Source organism: Octopus sinensis, linkage group LG1, assembly GCF_006345805.1.
Source record: "Octopus sinensis linkage group LG1, ASM634580v1, whole genome shotgun sequence".
NCBI classification, from domain to species: domain Eukaryota; kingdom Metazoa; phylum Mollusca; class Cephalopoda; order Octopoda; family Octopodidae; genus Octopus; species Octopus sinensis.
The window spans coordinates 130614714-130632292 of record NC_042997.1 but is presented as its reverse complement, the minus strand read 5'-3'; the positions used below and the strand labels follow the sequence as shown (position 1 = coordinate 130632292).

The 17579-nt window shown below is 35.7% G+C and overlaps 1 protein-coding gene across 2 annotated transcripts in view; it reads left to right on the top strand.

The window, feature by feature from the left end:
• The first annotated feature begins 300 nt into the window (after positions 1-300).
• The window catches only part of LOC115216171, a 29910-nt gene continuing 12631 nt past the window's right edge, over positions 301-17579 (top strand). Inside the window, exons 1-4 of one of the 2 annotated variants that reach the window (XM_029785373.2) lie at positions 301-550; positions 7858-8515; positions 11597-11942; positions 15536-15662. In XM_029785373.2, coding sequence (XP_029641233.1) covers positions 7900-8515; positions 11597-11942; positions 15536-15662 — 1089 coding nt within the window. In that variant the 5' untranslated portion in view covers positions 301-550; positions 7858-7899. The remainder of the gene's footprint in view (positions 551-7857; positions 8516-11596; positions 11943-15535; positions 15663-17579) is intronic. The other variant, XM_036504670.1, reaches the window with a different exon arrangement.

Sequence of the window (17579 nt, the reverse complement as noted above, 5' to 3'; positions counted from 1 at the left end):
ATATATATATATATATATATATATATATACCTTCTGTCATGTAAACATGAGTCTGTGCAAACAGCAAACAACTACACATATCAATATCTCATAACAATGGTTAACCTAGACTGTTCACATTGTGTACACACCCAGTACGTGACATCCAGAGGCAGAACAATTTCTACACTTAGACAATACATGGATTAACTCAAGAGTTTAAGGAAAAGACGATTGTAATCTGTAGAGGAAGTCTTGGTGGAGTTGAGGGGGATGACACAGAGTGAGAAGGAAAGACACAAATACTATAGTCATTCAGGTGGTTCCATTGTGTGAAAGGAAATAGCTAAACGCAGTGTTCTGTCGCAATGAAATTTAATGTAAAATTCTGAAATATGCATTTCATGAATGTATCAGGTGTAAGCTTCTATCATTTGATTTACCTGTTTGTTGCTATCTGAAATATTTTGCACAATTTAATCATCAAACTATATGGCATGAATGCTATTAGAGAATGTGTTAAAGAATATCGGATTTTACCAAAGAATTTGCTATTCAACAGTGAAATGAGGTAAGTTCCTTGAACTACAATTCATTTCCAGGTTATCGTTTCAAACATTCTTGATAGCAAATAGTAGTGGGGTCAAGAAATCTAAGGTGCTGATTAAGGTATCAGTCTATCGGAGGTGTTGATTCGAATTCCACTGCTGCCAGTAGTTTTCCAATGTGGTGCCCCAGCATGACTGCAATCCAATAACTGTAACAAGTAAAAGATATAGTAAAAGACTAGCAGTATCGCCCGGCGTTGCTCGGGTTTGTAAGGGAAATAACTATAAAGCATTTTTAGAGAGTTATAGCCAAAAAAATGGAAAAAAAATTATGGTAAATTTTTTTTGAGAGTTAAAACGGTTGAGTTGCGTCCCCTAGACAGTCTGTGGTTTGTGTTTCTGATTCTCGACCCCATGTCGAATTTATCGATTTTTTTCAGAACTGGGGGAACTTTTCAAAATTTTCTCTGCGTTAGTTTTGAATTATGACATTGGGCTATGTGTGTGTTAAGTTTCATCAGAATCGGTTGAAAGCCGTGGTCAGGGTGAGGGTACAAGCTAACAGACACACAGAAACACACAGAGACAAACTGCCGTTTATATAGAGAGAGATGTTCTTGTATAGTATTGTAGGTTAAATCACAGTCTTAATGATAGAATTATTATGAATTTAATTTTTTTTATTTCTTAAAATATTATTTAGAAAATGCATTTTTTTTTATCAATTCCCTTTTGATATCAACTTGTCTTAGGTTAACCCTCAGTTCAATAATATAAACTTCCTGTTTTAAAGACATAAAAATTAAAACCTATCAAAATTTTGCGTTAATCCATATTAACCCGCAGTCCTCATTTGAGGACAGTTGTATTTGGTTCATTTACTGCAATAAAGGTTAACTAGATGCAAAATAGTGCTTGTATTTATTTAACCATTGTATTTGGGTTAACCAGATACTTCCCTATGTTAACCGGATACTTCCATATGTTAACCGGATACTTCCATAAGTTAACTGGATACTTCCATATGTTAACCAGATACTTCTATATGTTTGTTATCCTTATTTATATAATTATCTTCAAAATTTCAACAGGGTTAACCTGGGTTGGCAAAGCTATCATTCTAAATTCTTTATTATTTTCGAAATTAATTGAAACATATATAATATATTTCAACAGAAATGTAATAACAAAAGGAATAAGATGCTTGAAATATTAATTAGAATTTGATGATGATGTTGGTCTTATCACTGCAAAACTCCAAATCATAAATTGCCATTTGGAAACTAAAATTTTAATGATTTTGTTGATTTTTTGATATAATTAAAATTGACTCAATTGTATTAAGATCAGTTCTATTCTCTTCATCATCATCATTTAATGCCCGTTTTCCATGCTGGTTCAACCGGGGTCTGGGAAGCCAGGATGCTGCACCAGGCTTGAATCTGATCTAGCAGTGTTTCTACAGCTGGATGCCCTTCCTAACACCAACCACTCCGTGAGTGTAGTGGGTGCTTTTTACGTGCCAGCGGCACAGGGGCCAGAGCAGGCTGGCAACAGTCACAATCGGTTGGTGCTTTTTACGTGCCACCTTAAGTAACAAAATAAGAAATCCTGCATATAACTCAAGAAAATTACATGGTGAATCACTAAAATATATCAAATCAAACAATGTCCTTGCTAACCTTTTTGTTACCACATTTCTAATGAAATTCATTGTGTTCATTTCAATTAATTTCGAAAATAATGAAGTGTTTAGTAAAACAACTTTGTCATTATTAAGCTGGTGTTTGAAGCATAAATTAACATGAAATTTTGTTGGAATATATTTAATAGGAAGTTTGTATCATAAAAACAGGAGCAATATAGTGAAGTATATTTGCCACTTTAAGTGGCAAATATACTTCACGATGTTGTGCAGCTACTGTTTATACCTCGCTCAGAGATTTATTAGGAGCAATATATATATAGCAAAAACCAAAGTCTTAGTAAGTAGGAAAGCAGGCAATCACAAATGCCTTCAGGTAGATGGCTCTGCTTGATATGTAGGAAAAGTGTAGGTAGAAATTCTATAAGATGTACCCAGTGCAAGCGGTGGACACACAAGAGGTGTAGCAATATCAGAGGAAGGTTAACTGAGAAAATAGTTTTTGTGTGTAGAAGGTGTACTGGTACAGTAAACACTAAAAATGTACAGAAAATTGACTCCATCAAACACCAGTGGGATAAGCTCAAGAGAGGAGATAGCTTCTGTTATCTAGGTGACCGAGTCAGAAGCAAAGGTGGATGCTCTGAGAGTGTAGCTGTAAGAATAGGAATAGGCTGGTCAAGGTTCAGAGAGCTCTTACTTCTGTTGGCAACAAAAGGCCTCTTCCTCAGAGTGAAAGGTAGGCTGTATGACGCCTATGGGCAAACAGCTATGTTACACAGCAGTGAAACATGGACTGTGACTGCTAAGGACATGTGTAGGCTTGTAAGAAATGAAGCTAGCATGCTTCACTGGATGTGAAATGTCAGTGTACCTGTATGACAAGATGTAAGCATTTTCAGCAAAAAGTTGGGCATAAGAAGCATCAAATGTAGTGTGCAAGAGAGATAACTGCACTCGTATGGTCATGTGATGCATGACAACTGCACTGGTACGGTCATGTGATGCATGATGACTGTACAGGTATGGTCATATGGATGAGGACAGCTGTGTAAAGAAGCATCGATCTCTAGCTGTGGAGGGGACCTGTAGAAGAGGGAACCTGTGGAAGTTTTTAGTTGAATGAAACAAGTCCAGTAGTTGTATTTTTAAGCCAGGTACTTATTCTATCGGTTCTTTTTGCTGAACCACTAAGTTACAGGGTTGTAAATACACCAACACCTGTTGTCAAACAGCAGTGGGGGACAAACACACACAAAGACACAAAAGCACACACACACAAGAAGACATGGAATGAGGTGGTGAAGAATGATCTTCAGATGCTGAACCTCATGGATACAATGACTTGTGACCAAGTCGTTTGGCAATATGCTGTACTTGAGAAGACCCGTCAAGCCAAGTAAAATCATAGTTGTTGCTGAGGCCAGTGTCACATAAAAAGCAACTTTCAAGCATTGGTCCTCATGGAAGCAATGTGGCCGATGTTAGGGTCATGTAACTAGCACCCATGCAAGTGGCACATAAAAAGCACCCTTTAAATGTTAGGCCTCATGAAGGCAATGACAAATGACTGAGACCCTCAGCAATATGTCGTGCTTGAATAGAAGACCCATCAAGCCAAGTGAAATCATTATCATGGCAGAACCCAGGCCAGTAGCACATCAAAGCAAACGTTATGCTCTTGGGGTAGTTAACATTAGGAAGGGCCATAGAAGCCATCAGCTCCTCAACTTACCAGCCCTGGTCAAACCGTGCAATCCTTGCCAACATGGACAGCAGATGTTAGATGATGATGATGGTGGTGGTGGTGGTGGTGGTGGTGATGATGATTATGATGATGGTGATGATGATGATGATGATATATATCATTTATCTTTTATCATTTACTTGATTCAGTAATCAGACTGCAGCCATGCTGGAGCACAACCTTGAAAAATTTTTAGTTGAATGAATCAAGTCCAGTAGTTAATTTTTAAAGCCTGGTACTTATTCTATCGGTTCTTTTTGCTGAACCACTAAGTTACAGGGATGTAAATACACCAACGCCTGTTGTCAAACAGCAGTGGGGGACAAACACACACACAAAAACACAAATGCACACACACACACACATTGGTACGTATATATATGATATGCTTCTTTCAGTTTCCTTCCAACAAAGCTACTCACATGGCTTTGGTTGGCCCAAGGCTATTGTAGAAGACATTGGCACAAGGTGTTATGCAGTGGGACTGAATCCAGAACCATGTGGTTGGGAAGCAAGCTTCTGAGGAATATTTGCATTGCCAACATTGTTCAGGAAAATTACAAAGTGGTACTTCACAAATGAATTACTTTGTGATTTATCTGTTTGTCTGTCTGTCTTATCATCATCATCATCATCCTCACAATCTTCATCACTATCATTTAACATGTTTTCCATGTTGGCATGGGTTGGACAATTTCACAGGAACTGGCAAGTCAGAAGATTGTATTAAACCCTGCTCTCTACTTTGGCATGGTTTCTACAGCTAGTTGTCCTTCTTAACATCAACTTATCTTCCTCTCTATCTATCTATCTATCTATCTATCTATCCATCTATCTATCTATCTATCTATCTATCTATCTATCTATCTATCTATCTATCTATCTATCTATCTATCTATCTATCTATCTATCTATCTATCTATCTATATATATATATATATATATATATATATATATATATATATATATATATATATATATATCAACCTATCTCTCTCTCATATATATATGTAGAAGGTTGAAAAGGAACACTTGAGTTGATAAATATGGAAAAAAGTCAAGGTGAAAAATGCTAAAATAATTTTCAACTGTTAGTATGGAAAACAATTAAATTTTGGAAAAGTTAAAAGAAAAGTTTTTTAAAAGAATATTTGCATAGTATTCAAATACAATGACTTCGAACCCACAAGAGTAAACAAGAGAGACAGAGACAGGCAGAAACAAGGAAAATGCCCCTTGTATTTGAATACTATGCAAATATTCTTTTAAAAAACTTTCATTTAATTTTTCCAAAATTTAATTGTCTTCCATACTTACAGGTGAAAAAGTCTCAATGACTGAAACCGTTACTGAAATGTTTTTTATATTAATTTAGCATTTTCTACCTTGACTTTTTTTCCATATATATATATGCATGGGCGATGCCAGTATTGGCCAATGTCAGTATTGGCCGATGCCTGTTCTGTCTGACTGGCACCCATGCTGTTGGCATGTAAAAAGCACCATTTGAGTGTGGTCGATGCCAGTTCTACCAGACTGGCTCCCATGCCAGTGGCATGTAAAATGCACTATATGTACATGGTTGATGCCAGTGCCGCCTGACTGGTTCCATGCCAGTGGTATGTAAAAAGCACCATTCAAGCATGGTCACTGCGAATGCCATCTGACTAGCTCCCATGCCAGTGGCACATAAAAAGCACCCACTACACTTTTGGTTGGCATTAGGAAGAGCATCCAGCTGTAGAGACCTTGCCAGATCAGATTGGAGCTTGGCGCAGCCTTCTGGCTTGCCAGTCCTCAATCAAACCGTCCATGGAAAGCTGATGTTAATTAAGCAATGATGATGATGATGATGTACATATATATATATATATATATATATATATATATGATGATGACGATGATATATATATATATATTGGTAAGTAAACTATTTACCACACAGCCACTCCTGTGCCTATCTGTTAGGAAAAGAAAGCTCAGATGTATGGAGTTAATATTATTAATCCTTCTAGGGCAGGACTCAAGACAATAAGATTGTGGTTTCAATTCCCGGACCAGGTGATGTGTTGTGCTCTTAAGCAAAACACTTCATTTCAGTCCACTCAGCTGGCAAAGGTGAGTAATGCTCTAAAGGACTGGTATCCCATCCAGGTGGAGAATTTGTACACCATGGAAACCAAGAAACCAACCCTTATGAGTTCACATGACTCACAAATTGTTTTATCAGTTTCAGTCCAAAGCTGTGGCCATGCTGTGGCACAGCCATTTTGCTACACTGTTGTTATTGAGAGCCTCCTCTGTTATGTGGCATTTCGTGAACAAGGAAGTTTGATGTTGCTACCCTCATTTGTACCTCCTGCCGCGAGGTAGGTTCATCTGGGACTCTTGACAGGAAGAGATCCAGTTTTGATTTGAAAGCACCTACATTCACTTTGTGTAGGTCCCTCAGGCTCTTTGGGAGAATATTAAAGTTACAAAGAGAATATCAAAGAATATTAAAGACACAAAAGTAACTTTACTTTTTTTTTTTAGCAATCTGGCAGAATTATTCACACACTTCGCTGCATTTCGTCTGTCTATACATTCTGAGTTCAAATGCCACCAAGGCCAACTTTACCTTTCATCCTTTCATCCTCATCATCATCATCGTTTAGCGTCCGCTTTTCATGCTAGCATGGGTTGGACGGTTCAACTGGAGTCTGTGAAGCCAGAAGGCTGCATCAGGCCCAGTCTGATCTGGCAGTCAAGTTGATAATACCAGTTGAATACTGGTGTTGATGTAATCGACTTATCCCCTCCCCCAAAATTGCTGGTGTTGTGCCAAAATTTGAAATCAATATTATTAATCCTTCTACTCTTACTTCCATCTAAGGAATTTAGTTAATCCTTTCATAAGTATTGGAGGATAATATGGTTTCAATATGAATGAGAGATAACTATACCTTGGGATAGAATGTTGGCCAATCCCAAATAATTAATCTTCAGATAAATTATAATAATAGAAATGGAAATGTTTAGTGCCAGAAGCATGTGCAGGTGGGTATGAAATCACAAGCTGAGCTTCTGTATAATATAAAAGATTGGCGGCGAGCTGGCAGAAACGTTAGCACGCCGGGCAAAATGTGTAGCCGTATTTCGTCTGCCATTACGTTCTGAGTTCAAATTCCGCCGAGGTTGACTTTGCCTTTCATCCTTTCGGGGTCAATAAATTAAGTACAAGTTACACACTGGGGTCGATGTAATCGACTTAATCCATTTGTCTGTCCTTGTTTGTCCCCTCTATGTTTAGCCCCTTGTGGGCAATAAAGAAATATATATAATATAAAAGATTTATAATTTGTTGTGAAGGCATGAGTCCAACACCTTAACCACTAGGCTCAGAATCATAATGTAATGAGTTCAGTTCCTGAACTGGGCAGTGTGTTATATTCTTGAGCAAAGTACTTCATTTCATGTTGCTCCAGAGCAGTCAGTTGAGAATGAGTACTAACCCAATGCTGGTGTAGCCCTCTTTCTCTCTCAGCTGTCACTTCCTTCATGTTTTGTTGGGTCAGGGATGAGGTATCTGAAATGGTGCCTGTGTTTGCTTATAACTACATAGGCACCTGAAGTAATTACCAAAAGTATGGTACATGCAACAAAATCACACTTACTCACAAATAATGACTATAGTGTGGGTTTTTTTTTCTTTTTAACAATCAGTCTTTTCAGTTCAAATAATATGAAGCCATTAATTAGTGATAAATGGTTTCATATATTTTGTATTAATGATGAAGGTTTAGTGTAGGTTCTGTGATTAATTTTGATATTTACTTAACTCAGCTTGGATTAGAATTAACATTATTTTGTTCTTAAATAACAGTTAGTCTTCCCATTTCCAGCTCTAGCAAGAAAGAAAATCATTTTGCCTACATACTAACACTTGTCTTTTGCAGATGTTCACGAGCTACAGAAGTGCTGAGTATTTTGCTTGAAATATGTCGATAAGATATAAGTTCTTTGGCTCAGCATCTCCTCTGACCCTGTACAGTTTGCTTCTCATCGTAGGAATGATAAGACTTAGTCAGAGCTCACTATGGGACTGGCAGAAAAAAGACAAGTTTGATCACCTTGATAGCTATATGAAAAGTATCACTGAAAAGAACTGCCATTCGAAACTGAAATCTGATCTTCTCCTATCTCCAGACACTGTTTCACAGATACCACGATACAACCAACTCTTGAGCAAAGTTTTCTATCGCAACAGAACTGGATTAGTTCATCTCCACAATTTAGCATTAAATAGAGCCTACTTTCACAGTTTCATGCTGCAAAGGTTTAATCAATCGAAGGATTTTCTTAATCTACCTGGATGGTTGTATCTTTATATGAGTGTCACAGCTAATGTTAACTCTCACCCTAACCTTGTCAATGGAAGTTCCATATTTTTTGATAACAACTGTCATTATCCAAACTGGTTGAGGTTCTTAGCTTTTAATAAAACTCTACCTTTGTTTGCACCATCAGCCTGGAGATACGATGATACAAGAGATTCAGAAAATTTTTTGCGTGAACCAACAATGAGATCCACAAAAGTTGTTGACATGGGAACAGGTAAACATAAAGCATTTTTTTCTCCTACAATGACTAGTGCTGTTATTTTTATTATTATAATTATTATTATTATTATTATTATTATTATTATTATTATTATTATTATTATTATTATTATTATTATTATTATTATTATTCTATGTTTGATTTTTGCTTTACATTTCTACAAGTTGGCTCCAAGTTTCACCCAGAGACATCAAGAGACAACAAGTTGGAAGTTCATGTTGGTGTTATGCCTAGGGTACCATATATTTGGTTTTGTACTTAGTGTTGTACTAGTGAATGTTTAAAAAAACCATAAGAAAATTATGATGGTGCAAACTTGAGATTACATAGAAAGTATTTTGCGTAGGATATGAGCAGTTCCTATGAGCACTATCTTTTGAATTTCTGCCATTTTGGGGTTTCCTGGTACTTGAGTTAGGTAGCAATCAGCCCCTTTTGCTATCATTCCCAGGGCACCTATGACAACAGGTATTGTTTTAGTCTTCAGGTTCCACATTTTGCTGATTTCTATTTCAAGATCTTTATATTTACTCAGTTTTTGGTAGGTCTTGACAGATACGTTTATATCGATTGGTTATTATTATTATTATTATTTTTATTATTATTATTGTTATTATTACTAAGGTGGCATGCTGGCGGATTCATTAGCATGCTGGGTAAAATGCATAGTGGCATTTCAGCCGTCTTTACGTTCTGAGTTCAAATTCCACCAAGGTTAATTTTGTCTTTCATCCTTTCGGGCTCGATAAATTAAGTACCAGTGAAACACTGGGGCGATGTAATCAATTTATCCCTTCTCCCAAGATGGCTGCCTCATGGCAAAATTTGAAACCGTTATTATTATTATTATTACTCTTTTTTTCTTCTTTCAAATTTGCTTCCATTTCTTGCCGAGTGTCTTCCCGACTCCTAGGGCAAAGAAACTCATAGTATACATTGGTAGGCCATTAAACCAAACTCAATAGTTCGTTCATTTTTTTAAATTTTTTTTTTTAAGTTAAATTAAAATACATGAGCAGCAACAGTTCTCACATCGACAATGCTCTTCTCAATACGTGTGATGTACCAGTTAAGTATATGCATATATATATTTATACATATATATATATATATGCATATATATATTTATACTATTATTATTATTATTATTATTATTATTATTATTATTATTATTATTATTATCATTATTATTTCAACTCAGTGATTGTACCATGTCTTTCCAACTTCAAATCCCCATTTCTGGCAAAGTTTCCAGTATAAAACTTTTACAAACTGGTCATGTGTCCATTTCTTATACTCTTCCTGCGCCAACTTGGTGCATTCTTCCCCAATGTGTGCCACTGACTCATTCTAAGTTTCACAGGCTCTCCATTTTTCTGACACATTCTCTCCATATGTATTTTTTCTCAAGTGGTTTGTTTTTATTGCTTGATCCTGGGCTGTTACAATTAAGCTCTCTATTTCTTTTTTTTTAATTGCCCCTTTTTAAACCAAGCCCAGGATTTTGTTCCACATACATCTTCAGTGGCCATCCAAAATTGACCATGCAAAGGTTCCCCTTTAATCTGTCTGACATGCTCTCCTTGTATTTCATTCTTGTCTTTTACTCCCATTATACATTTGATCACCTGTTCTTTATTCACTGTCCTTAGTAGGTTTTCTGTGCCCTCTACTGGGCTTTTTCTCTCCATCTGTACACATTCTTCTATTGCTAGGAAGCCTCTTCCACTCTGTACAACTGGTTGATATCAACTTTCAGATTGTAGGCTCTATACATTGTCAACAACTTTCTAGTTTTCCTGTCAAGTTTCTTTATATCATTTTTGGTCCAGACTATAATTCCAACACCATATCTGATTAAGGATACTGCTCTTGAATTTATTGAATTGCTTCAATAAGATTTTCAGAATCCAGCTTTGACTGCAATCATTTTCTGACTCCCCTTATGTTCTCCCTACTGGCAATTTGTTTCATTTCTTCATTTTTTATCTCATCTGCTTCCAGTATTCCCAAATACTTAAACCACTGTCCTTGACCACTCTCACTGTTTGCTCATTTGGCATTTCACTTCCCTGGCTTCTTTTAAATCTTCCTTGTTTCATTTTCAAAATATCACACTTTTCTACCCCAAATTCCATACCTACATCATTTGAAAAAACCCAGATAGTATATACAAGACTTTCAAGCTTTTCTCATTTTACGCACAAACCTTTATATCATCTCCATGAAAAGGAGATGATTTATCTGACCATTTCCTTTTCCCAAATAGTGCACAGTATCTGACCATTTCCTTTTCCCAAATAGTGCACAGTATCATAGCCAATATGAATAGTAATGGAGATAAGCTATTACCTCGGAATATTTCATGTCTGATATTCACTTCTCTGAGTCTTTGTTTTTTCCTGATTAGTTCAATATTCCAATATTTCATACTTTCATTAAGCATTTTCTCCATGTTTTTTGTTATTCCAAATATGCTCTTTGTTTTACATATCCAACTATGTGGTACCATGTCATATGCTTTTTTGTAATCCGGCCATGCTATACTCAGTCCTGTCAATCTGTGTCTACAATTTCTAATTATCATTTTATCAGCTAATAAGTGATATTTTGTTGCCCTACATTGTTTCCTGCATCTTTTCCATTCTTCTGGAAGTAGATCATTACTTTCCAGATGGCTGTATAACTCTTCTGCCAAAACACCAGTCATAAGCTTCCATATAAGTGGTAAACAAGTAACAGGTCAAAAATTTAATGCCAAGTTCCCTTTCAAGGGATCCTTGAAGCATAGTAACATTCACCCACTTGTCATCCAGGCAAGAACATGACCTACCTGCAGGCAGTCATCCAGTTATGCAACCTTGTACTTCATTCAGGCCTGGTCCTTTCCAGATTGCTATTTCTTTTATATCAACCCTAGTCCTCAACTGGTAACTACTTTATCAACCCTGCAAAAATGATAGGCAAAGTCAACCTTGGCAAATGACAATGATATTAATAGTTTTGTAAGTTTAATATTTCTTTCATTGACTTTTTACAATGTAATTTATTGTCTTTTTTTTCTTTTTTTTCTAGGTCTCTTCAATTATACAAGTAGAAGGAGTAAAACAAATATTTGGTACTCTTTATGGAATATGCCAGATGTGCGTAATGAAAAAGATTCTTTGATAAAATATAAATATACTGTGGGTATAAAATATTCAAGCAGACCAGGACAGTTCGACAGTGAAGATTTTAATATTTCAGGTTTCTTTGGACCAAGTGTTCCTGGTCAGCATTTCATGGATGAAATACTTCCTGTGAGGTTTACTCAACCATATTTTGACTGTGGAAAGTCAAATGAATGGATAGTCTCTGCTGTCTCACCTGTGATTGATTTCATGCCAAGATATTTACGTTATACACATATGAGGAGACCAAGGTAAAACAGAAGGTTAAATATTTTCATAAAAGTTTCGGTTGTTTAATACAGTATTTATATTCTGCTTCTTATATTCAATTTATATTTTTTATAGGTGCAGCGTGGTTGTATGGTTAAGAAGCTTGCTTTTCAACTACACAGTTTTGGGTTCAGTCCTACTGTGTGACACCTTGGGCAAGTGTCTTATACTATAGCCCTGTACTAATCAACACCTTGTGAATGAATTTAGTAGATGTAAACTATGTGGAGGTCTATCATGCATATATATATGTGTGTGTGTGTGTGTGTGTGTGTGTATACATATATATATATATATACATACACACACACACATTATATAAATATGTATATATATATATATATATATATATATATATAAGGATAAGATCATTAATTTAAATATCGATCTTATCAAATGGTCAGCATGGGAATAAAAACCTTCAAAGGTAATAATTATTATTAAAATTATGATTCAAGGTATCTAAGAGATAGCGCCACGCTAGAAATAGCAGCCAAAACCTGACTCTAAAACCACATTAAATGTTCATGCAGCACCAGGAGAGAAGACAAAAAGACAAAATAAATTAGCAAAAAATTACTGGATAATTCAAGATCCCAGATTTCTGGCTTTGCATAAGAAATGCTTTGCCTCTTCAGTAGAATATACGCAGAAAGAAACATAAATACACATATATATATATATATACATATAACATACGAATACTTACATATACGAACGTATACATACATATATATGCACATATGCAACACAACCAGTTTAAATTGCCCGCCTTATAACTCCTCGTGCGATATGGTTAAAATATCACCGCAGTAAATACAATGACGAAATAAATTTAAAATTTATATAAATAAGGATAAGATCGTTAATTTAAATATCGATCTTATCAAGTGGCCAGCATGGGAATAAAAACCTTCAAAGATAATAATTATTATTAAGATTATAATTTAGGGTAGCCAAGAGATACTGCCACGCTGGAAATAGCAGACAAAACCTGACTCTAAAATAGAATAGAAGTGAGAGGGTGAGAGAAAGAAAATGGGAAAGAATGAAGGAGACTGACTTTGCAAATGGTCAGCTAAGGAACCAGTCTAAGAAAGGAAGAAAAAGGGGAACTGGTCACTGGTCACATGACAGCAGCAGGCAGAGTAGAAAGACAGCAGGAAGAGGGAGTGACAGAGAAAAAAGGGGAAGGAAGAATGCTAGGAATACAAGAGGGAGAGAAAGAAAAGGAGTAAGTTGAAAGGCTAGAATAGGAGTGACAGGATGAAGGAAAGAAAAGGGGAAAGAATGAGGGTAAAAGAGAGAGAGAGAGAATCACATGGGTATATAAAAAACTTACTTGTTAATACAAATTTGGTGTGTGTTGCATGATGAATGAAAAAATGCATAAACAAATGATGCAACGTATACTGAATGTAAAAACAAATGAGAGACAAACAGAAGGTCCATAATTTCTTCATCAGTTATCAACCGATGATACTGTTCAGTTTCATACCTCTAACGATAAAATTTAGTGCTTCTCAATTGGCAGTGCACACAAAAAAAGTTTTCTTGTGTAGAATATATATATACTTCTATCTCTTCTCTTTTCAAAAAATGTTTTTCCCAGCGTACAATATTTTCCTCTCATTCTGGTCTAACAACCCTCCATGTTTGTCTTTGTTTGGTTTCCTTGTATGTCTCCACTGTCATGTTTTTGTTCCCAACTTTGACCCTCAATAAATCCTAAATTTTATTTTAGAATTTATGGGAGCAACTGTCTTTGAAGACTCATATTGTCATTGAATGCTCGAAATAAGGAGTAGATAGACAGCCGACACCTGATGAAGGGTCCTTTCTCTGTGTTTACTTGTTCTGTTTTTTTCTTGTTTGCATACTTATTTGTTTACTTATTTCATGCTATTTGCACCACTGGTAATGTCCTTTACACATATGTGCATGTGCATATATGCATATATAGATATATATATATATACAGGTATATAAGGTATATATATATATATATATTATATATATATATATTGTTGCAGCATGGAAGGTGTTTATAAGCCATTTAAAAACATACAAAAATTGTTAAATTCACTTCAACATTTAAATTTAGTCAAAATATTTTCATCGCTTCGAGACCGAAACCTGTTCACTGACAAAATTCAGAGATTCAGCACAGAATTTTGTCAGTGAACAGGTTGCGATCTCAAAGCAACAAAAATATTTTGACAAATTAAATTTGAATGTTGAAGTGAATCTAACAGTTTTTTATTGTTTTTAAATGGTTATAAACACCTTCTGCATTGCAATTGTTTTTGTTTCAGCACTCAAACTCTGATCAGGTCACTTGCTATGCAAGTACATCTCCATAATATATATATATATATATATAAGGTTGGATGTATAGAGTGGTGAATAGGGGCAATTGCCCTGGACCCCTCTAGATATTGGGGACCCCTAACACAAAGAGTATGTAGCACTCAATACAGGAGTGCCCCTCACCACATCCCAGCAATCAGACATGAAGATGCTCTGTTTCAATATAAAAAGGTATCTTGACTTCTTACAAAATATAATGGATTCTCTTTTATGGTAAATAATAACTATAGATTTTGCCACCTTAGAGACACCAATTAATTCAATTAAAAAGTCTGCTTTTGGAACAAAGACAGAGAAAAGGGAAACAATAGAACACTCCTGAAAATGTATGTATGTATAAATGTATATTTGTTTGTGTATGTGTGTGCATGTGTGTGTATGAGTGTGATTATATTTAAAGAGATTGACAGAAAGAAGTTATTGTTTCTAGGTCAGACTCCTTCAATGCTTGATTGAGCAATAACTTTGGTTTGACCACTAGCAGTTAAAAGTGCACACACACACACACACATTGCTACTTCTAAATTTAATTATTTCAGTGAGGCATCAAAAACTGCTCTTACTTTATGAATCATAAAGAATATGTTCAAAAAATTTAAATCTAGAATTTCATTTTAATCATAAAATTACATCTCTGAACAGCTAGAAGTATTTTTTTTTCTGTTTTAGAATTATTGGATATATCCTTTTATTTTTTTTACTTGTTTCAGTCATTTGGCTGTGGCCATGATGGAGCACTTCCTTTAGTCAAGTAAATCGACCCCCATCGGTTGTCAAGCGATGTTTGGGAGACAAACACACACACACACACACACACACACACACACACACACACACACACATATATATATATATATGTTCAATGGGCTTCTTTCAGTTTCTGTCTACCAGATCCACTCACAAGGCTTTGGTCAGCCCAAGGTTATAGTAGAAGACACTTGCCCAAGGTGCCACCCAATGGGACTGAACCCAGAATCATGTGGTTGGTAAGCAAGCTACCTACCACACAGCCATTCCTGCATCTATGTGTTCAAATGTTTTTCAACAAATTGAACCTTTTTTCTTTCTTAGTATTTCCTATATTTTTTGTCATTCTGTGAAGCAGCTGAAATTTTACAATTACAAATATATGCCATTTTACTTCGTTTTGTTTTTGATTGTGTATGTGAGTATATTTTTATTGTTTTTATTTTATTTTTTATAGAATAGTGGCATTGGTTACCATGGATACATACTTTCGAAAAATTGATTTTAATGCCTGTCCTATAAGCATTGGAAATCCTTTACCAAATTATCTTGCTGGAATTGACAGATGTAAACCAACAACAAAGGTATAATTATACTGGGAGAACTGTTATATATCACGTTTATCTTAGACTGCCATACCCACGTTACATTACTGTACCTTTGGTTCACACCACTACTAGAGTGTACCAATATTCCCATCTCCAAAAATGTCATCATCATCATCAGTGTTGTCATCATCATCAAAATTTAATGTTCACTTTTCCATATTTGCATGGGTGAGATAGAATTTGTTGTAGTAGATTCTCTACAGCTGGATGCCCTCACTTACAATATTCACTTACCTAGTTCAAATCGGTAAAGTGAAAAATTTGGATAAGTGGGTTCCACATGAACTCAATGAAAATCAGAAACAGCAACGTTTGGAAGCCTGCATTATGCTACTTTCTCATCACAAAAATTAATCATCTTTGAATCAAATTGTAACATGTGACGAGAAATGTTTCCAATACAACAACCGTAAATGTTCAGCATAATGGTTGGACAAAGACGAGCCACCAAAACACAGTACAAATAGCAAAATTCATCAAAAGAAACTGATGGTGTGTGTTTGGTGGTTTGGCACAGGTGTGGTCCATTATGATTTCGTTAATCATGGCTCATCAATCACAGCCAAAGTATACTGCAGCCAACTGGACCAAATGATGCAAAAACTTACAAAAAACAGCCTAAATTAGTTAACAGATCCACTCCTATTTTATTGCAAGACAATGCCAGACCACACATCGCAAAAATGACATTGGCGAAACTACAGAAGTTTGAGTTGGAAATTCTCTGTCATCCACTATACTACCTCATCTTGCTTCCACTGACTACCACTTCTTCCAGAATTTAAATAACTTTTTGATAGAAAAAAGATTTAATTCCGACGATGCTGTAAAATAGGCTTTCCAAGATTTTACTTGCCAGGCTTTTACAGTTCCAGGCTGGACAAGCGACTGCTAAAATGGCAAAAGCATATTGACAATATGGGTGCATACTTTGAGGAATAAAACCATTCCTTGTATTTATAAAATATTAGCAAACTTTCTTTACTTTTCTACAAATTTCATACTTGATGACCTAATACTTAATTTATGGACCCCGAAAGGATGAAAGGTAAAGTTGACCTCAGCAGAATTTGAACTCAAAACATAAAGACAAATGAAATGCTGCTAAGCATTTTGCCCCCCTCACCACCTTAATAATAATAATACTTTCTACTATAGGCACAAGGATTAATAACTGGGGGAGGAGATAGTTGATTTCATCAACCCCAGTGTTTCACTGGTACTCAATTTATCAACCCTGAAAGGATGAAAGGCAAAGTCGACCTTGGAGGAATTTGATCTCAGAACACAGTGGCAGACGAAATACAGCTAAACATTTCGCCCAGCATGATAATGATTCTGCCAGCTCACCACCTTAATAATAATAATAATAATAATAATAATAATAATAATAATAATAATAATAATAATAATATGTTTGACCTTAACCAGTTGAGCATGTCCCTTAGTGGCTGATGATATGTGCATCTCTGATCACGAGCAGAAGTAGTGGGGAGCATCATAGCCATGTGTTGAGAGGGATTATTTGGGGTTTAAATAATTCACCTCTGGAAACATGGGTGTTTCATTTAACATCCTTAAATAACTCTTATTCAAGGACCTTTTGAGTGGGATGGGTTACTCGACCAGAAGAAAATTCTAACTGGGCCCCACCTGCAAGGTCATGTGCTGTTTATCTTCATTAGAGATCACCATATCACGCACATATGGTTGTGATGCATGTGCCTGGTGTACCCTTATCAGACGGGTAGTCATGATGGGTATACTGGGCTTCGTATATTTTACCCCAGTGTCACTTTGATGGCATGCACTACTCTCTCACTCAATAATAATAATAATCCTTTCTACTAGAGGCATATGGCATAGTGGTTAAGAGTGCAGGCTACTAACCCA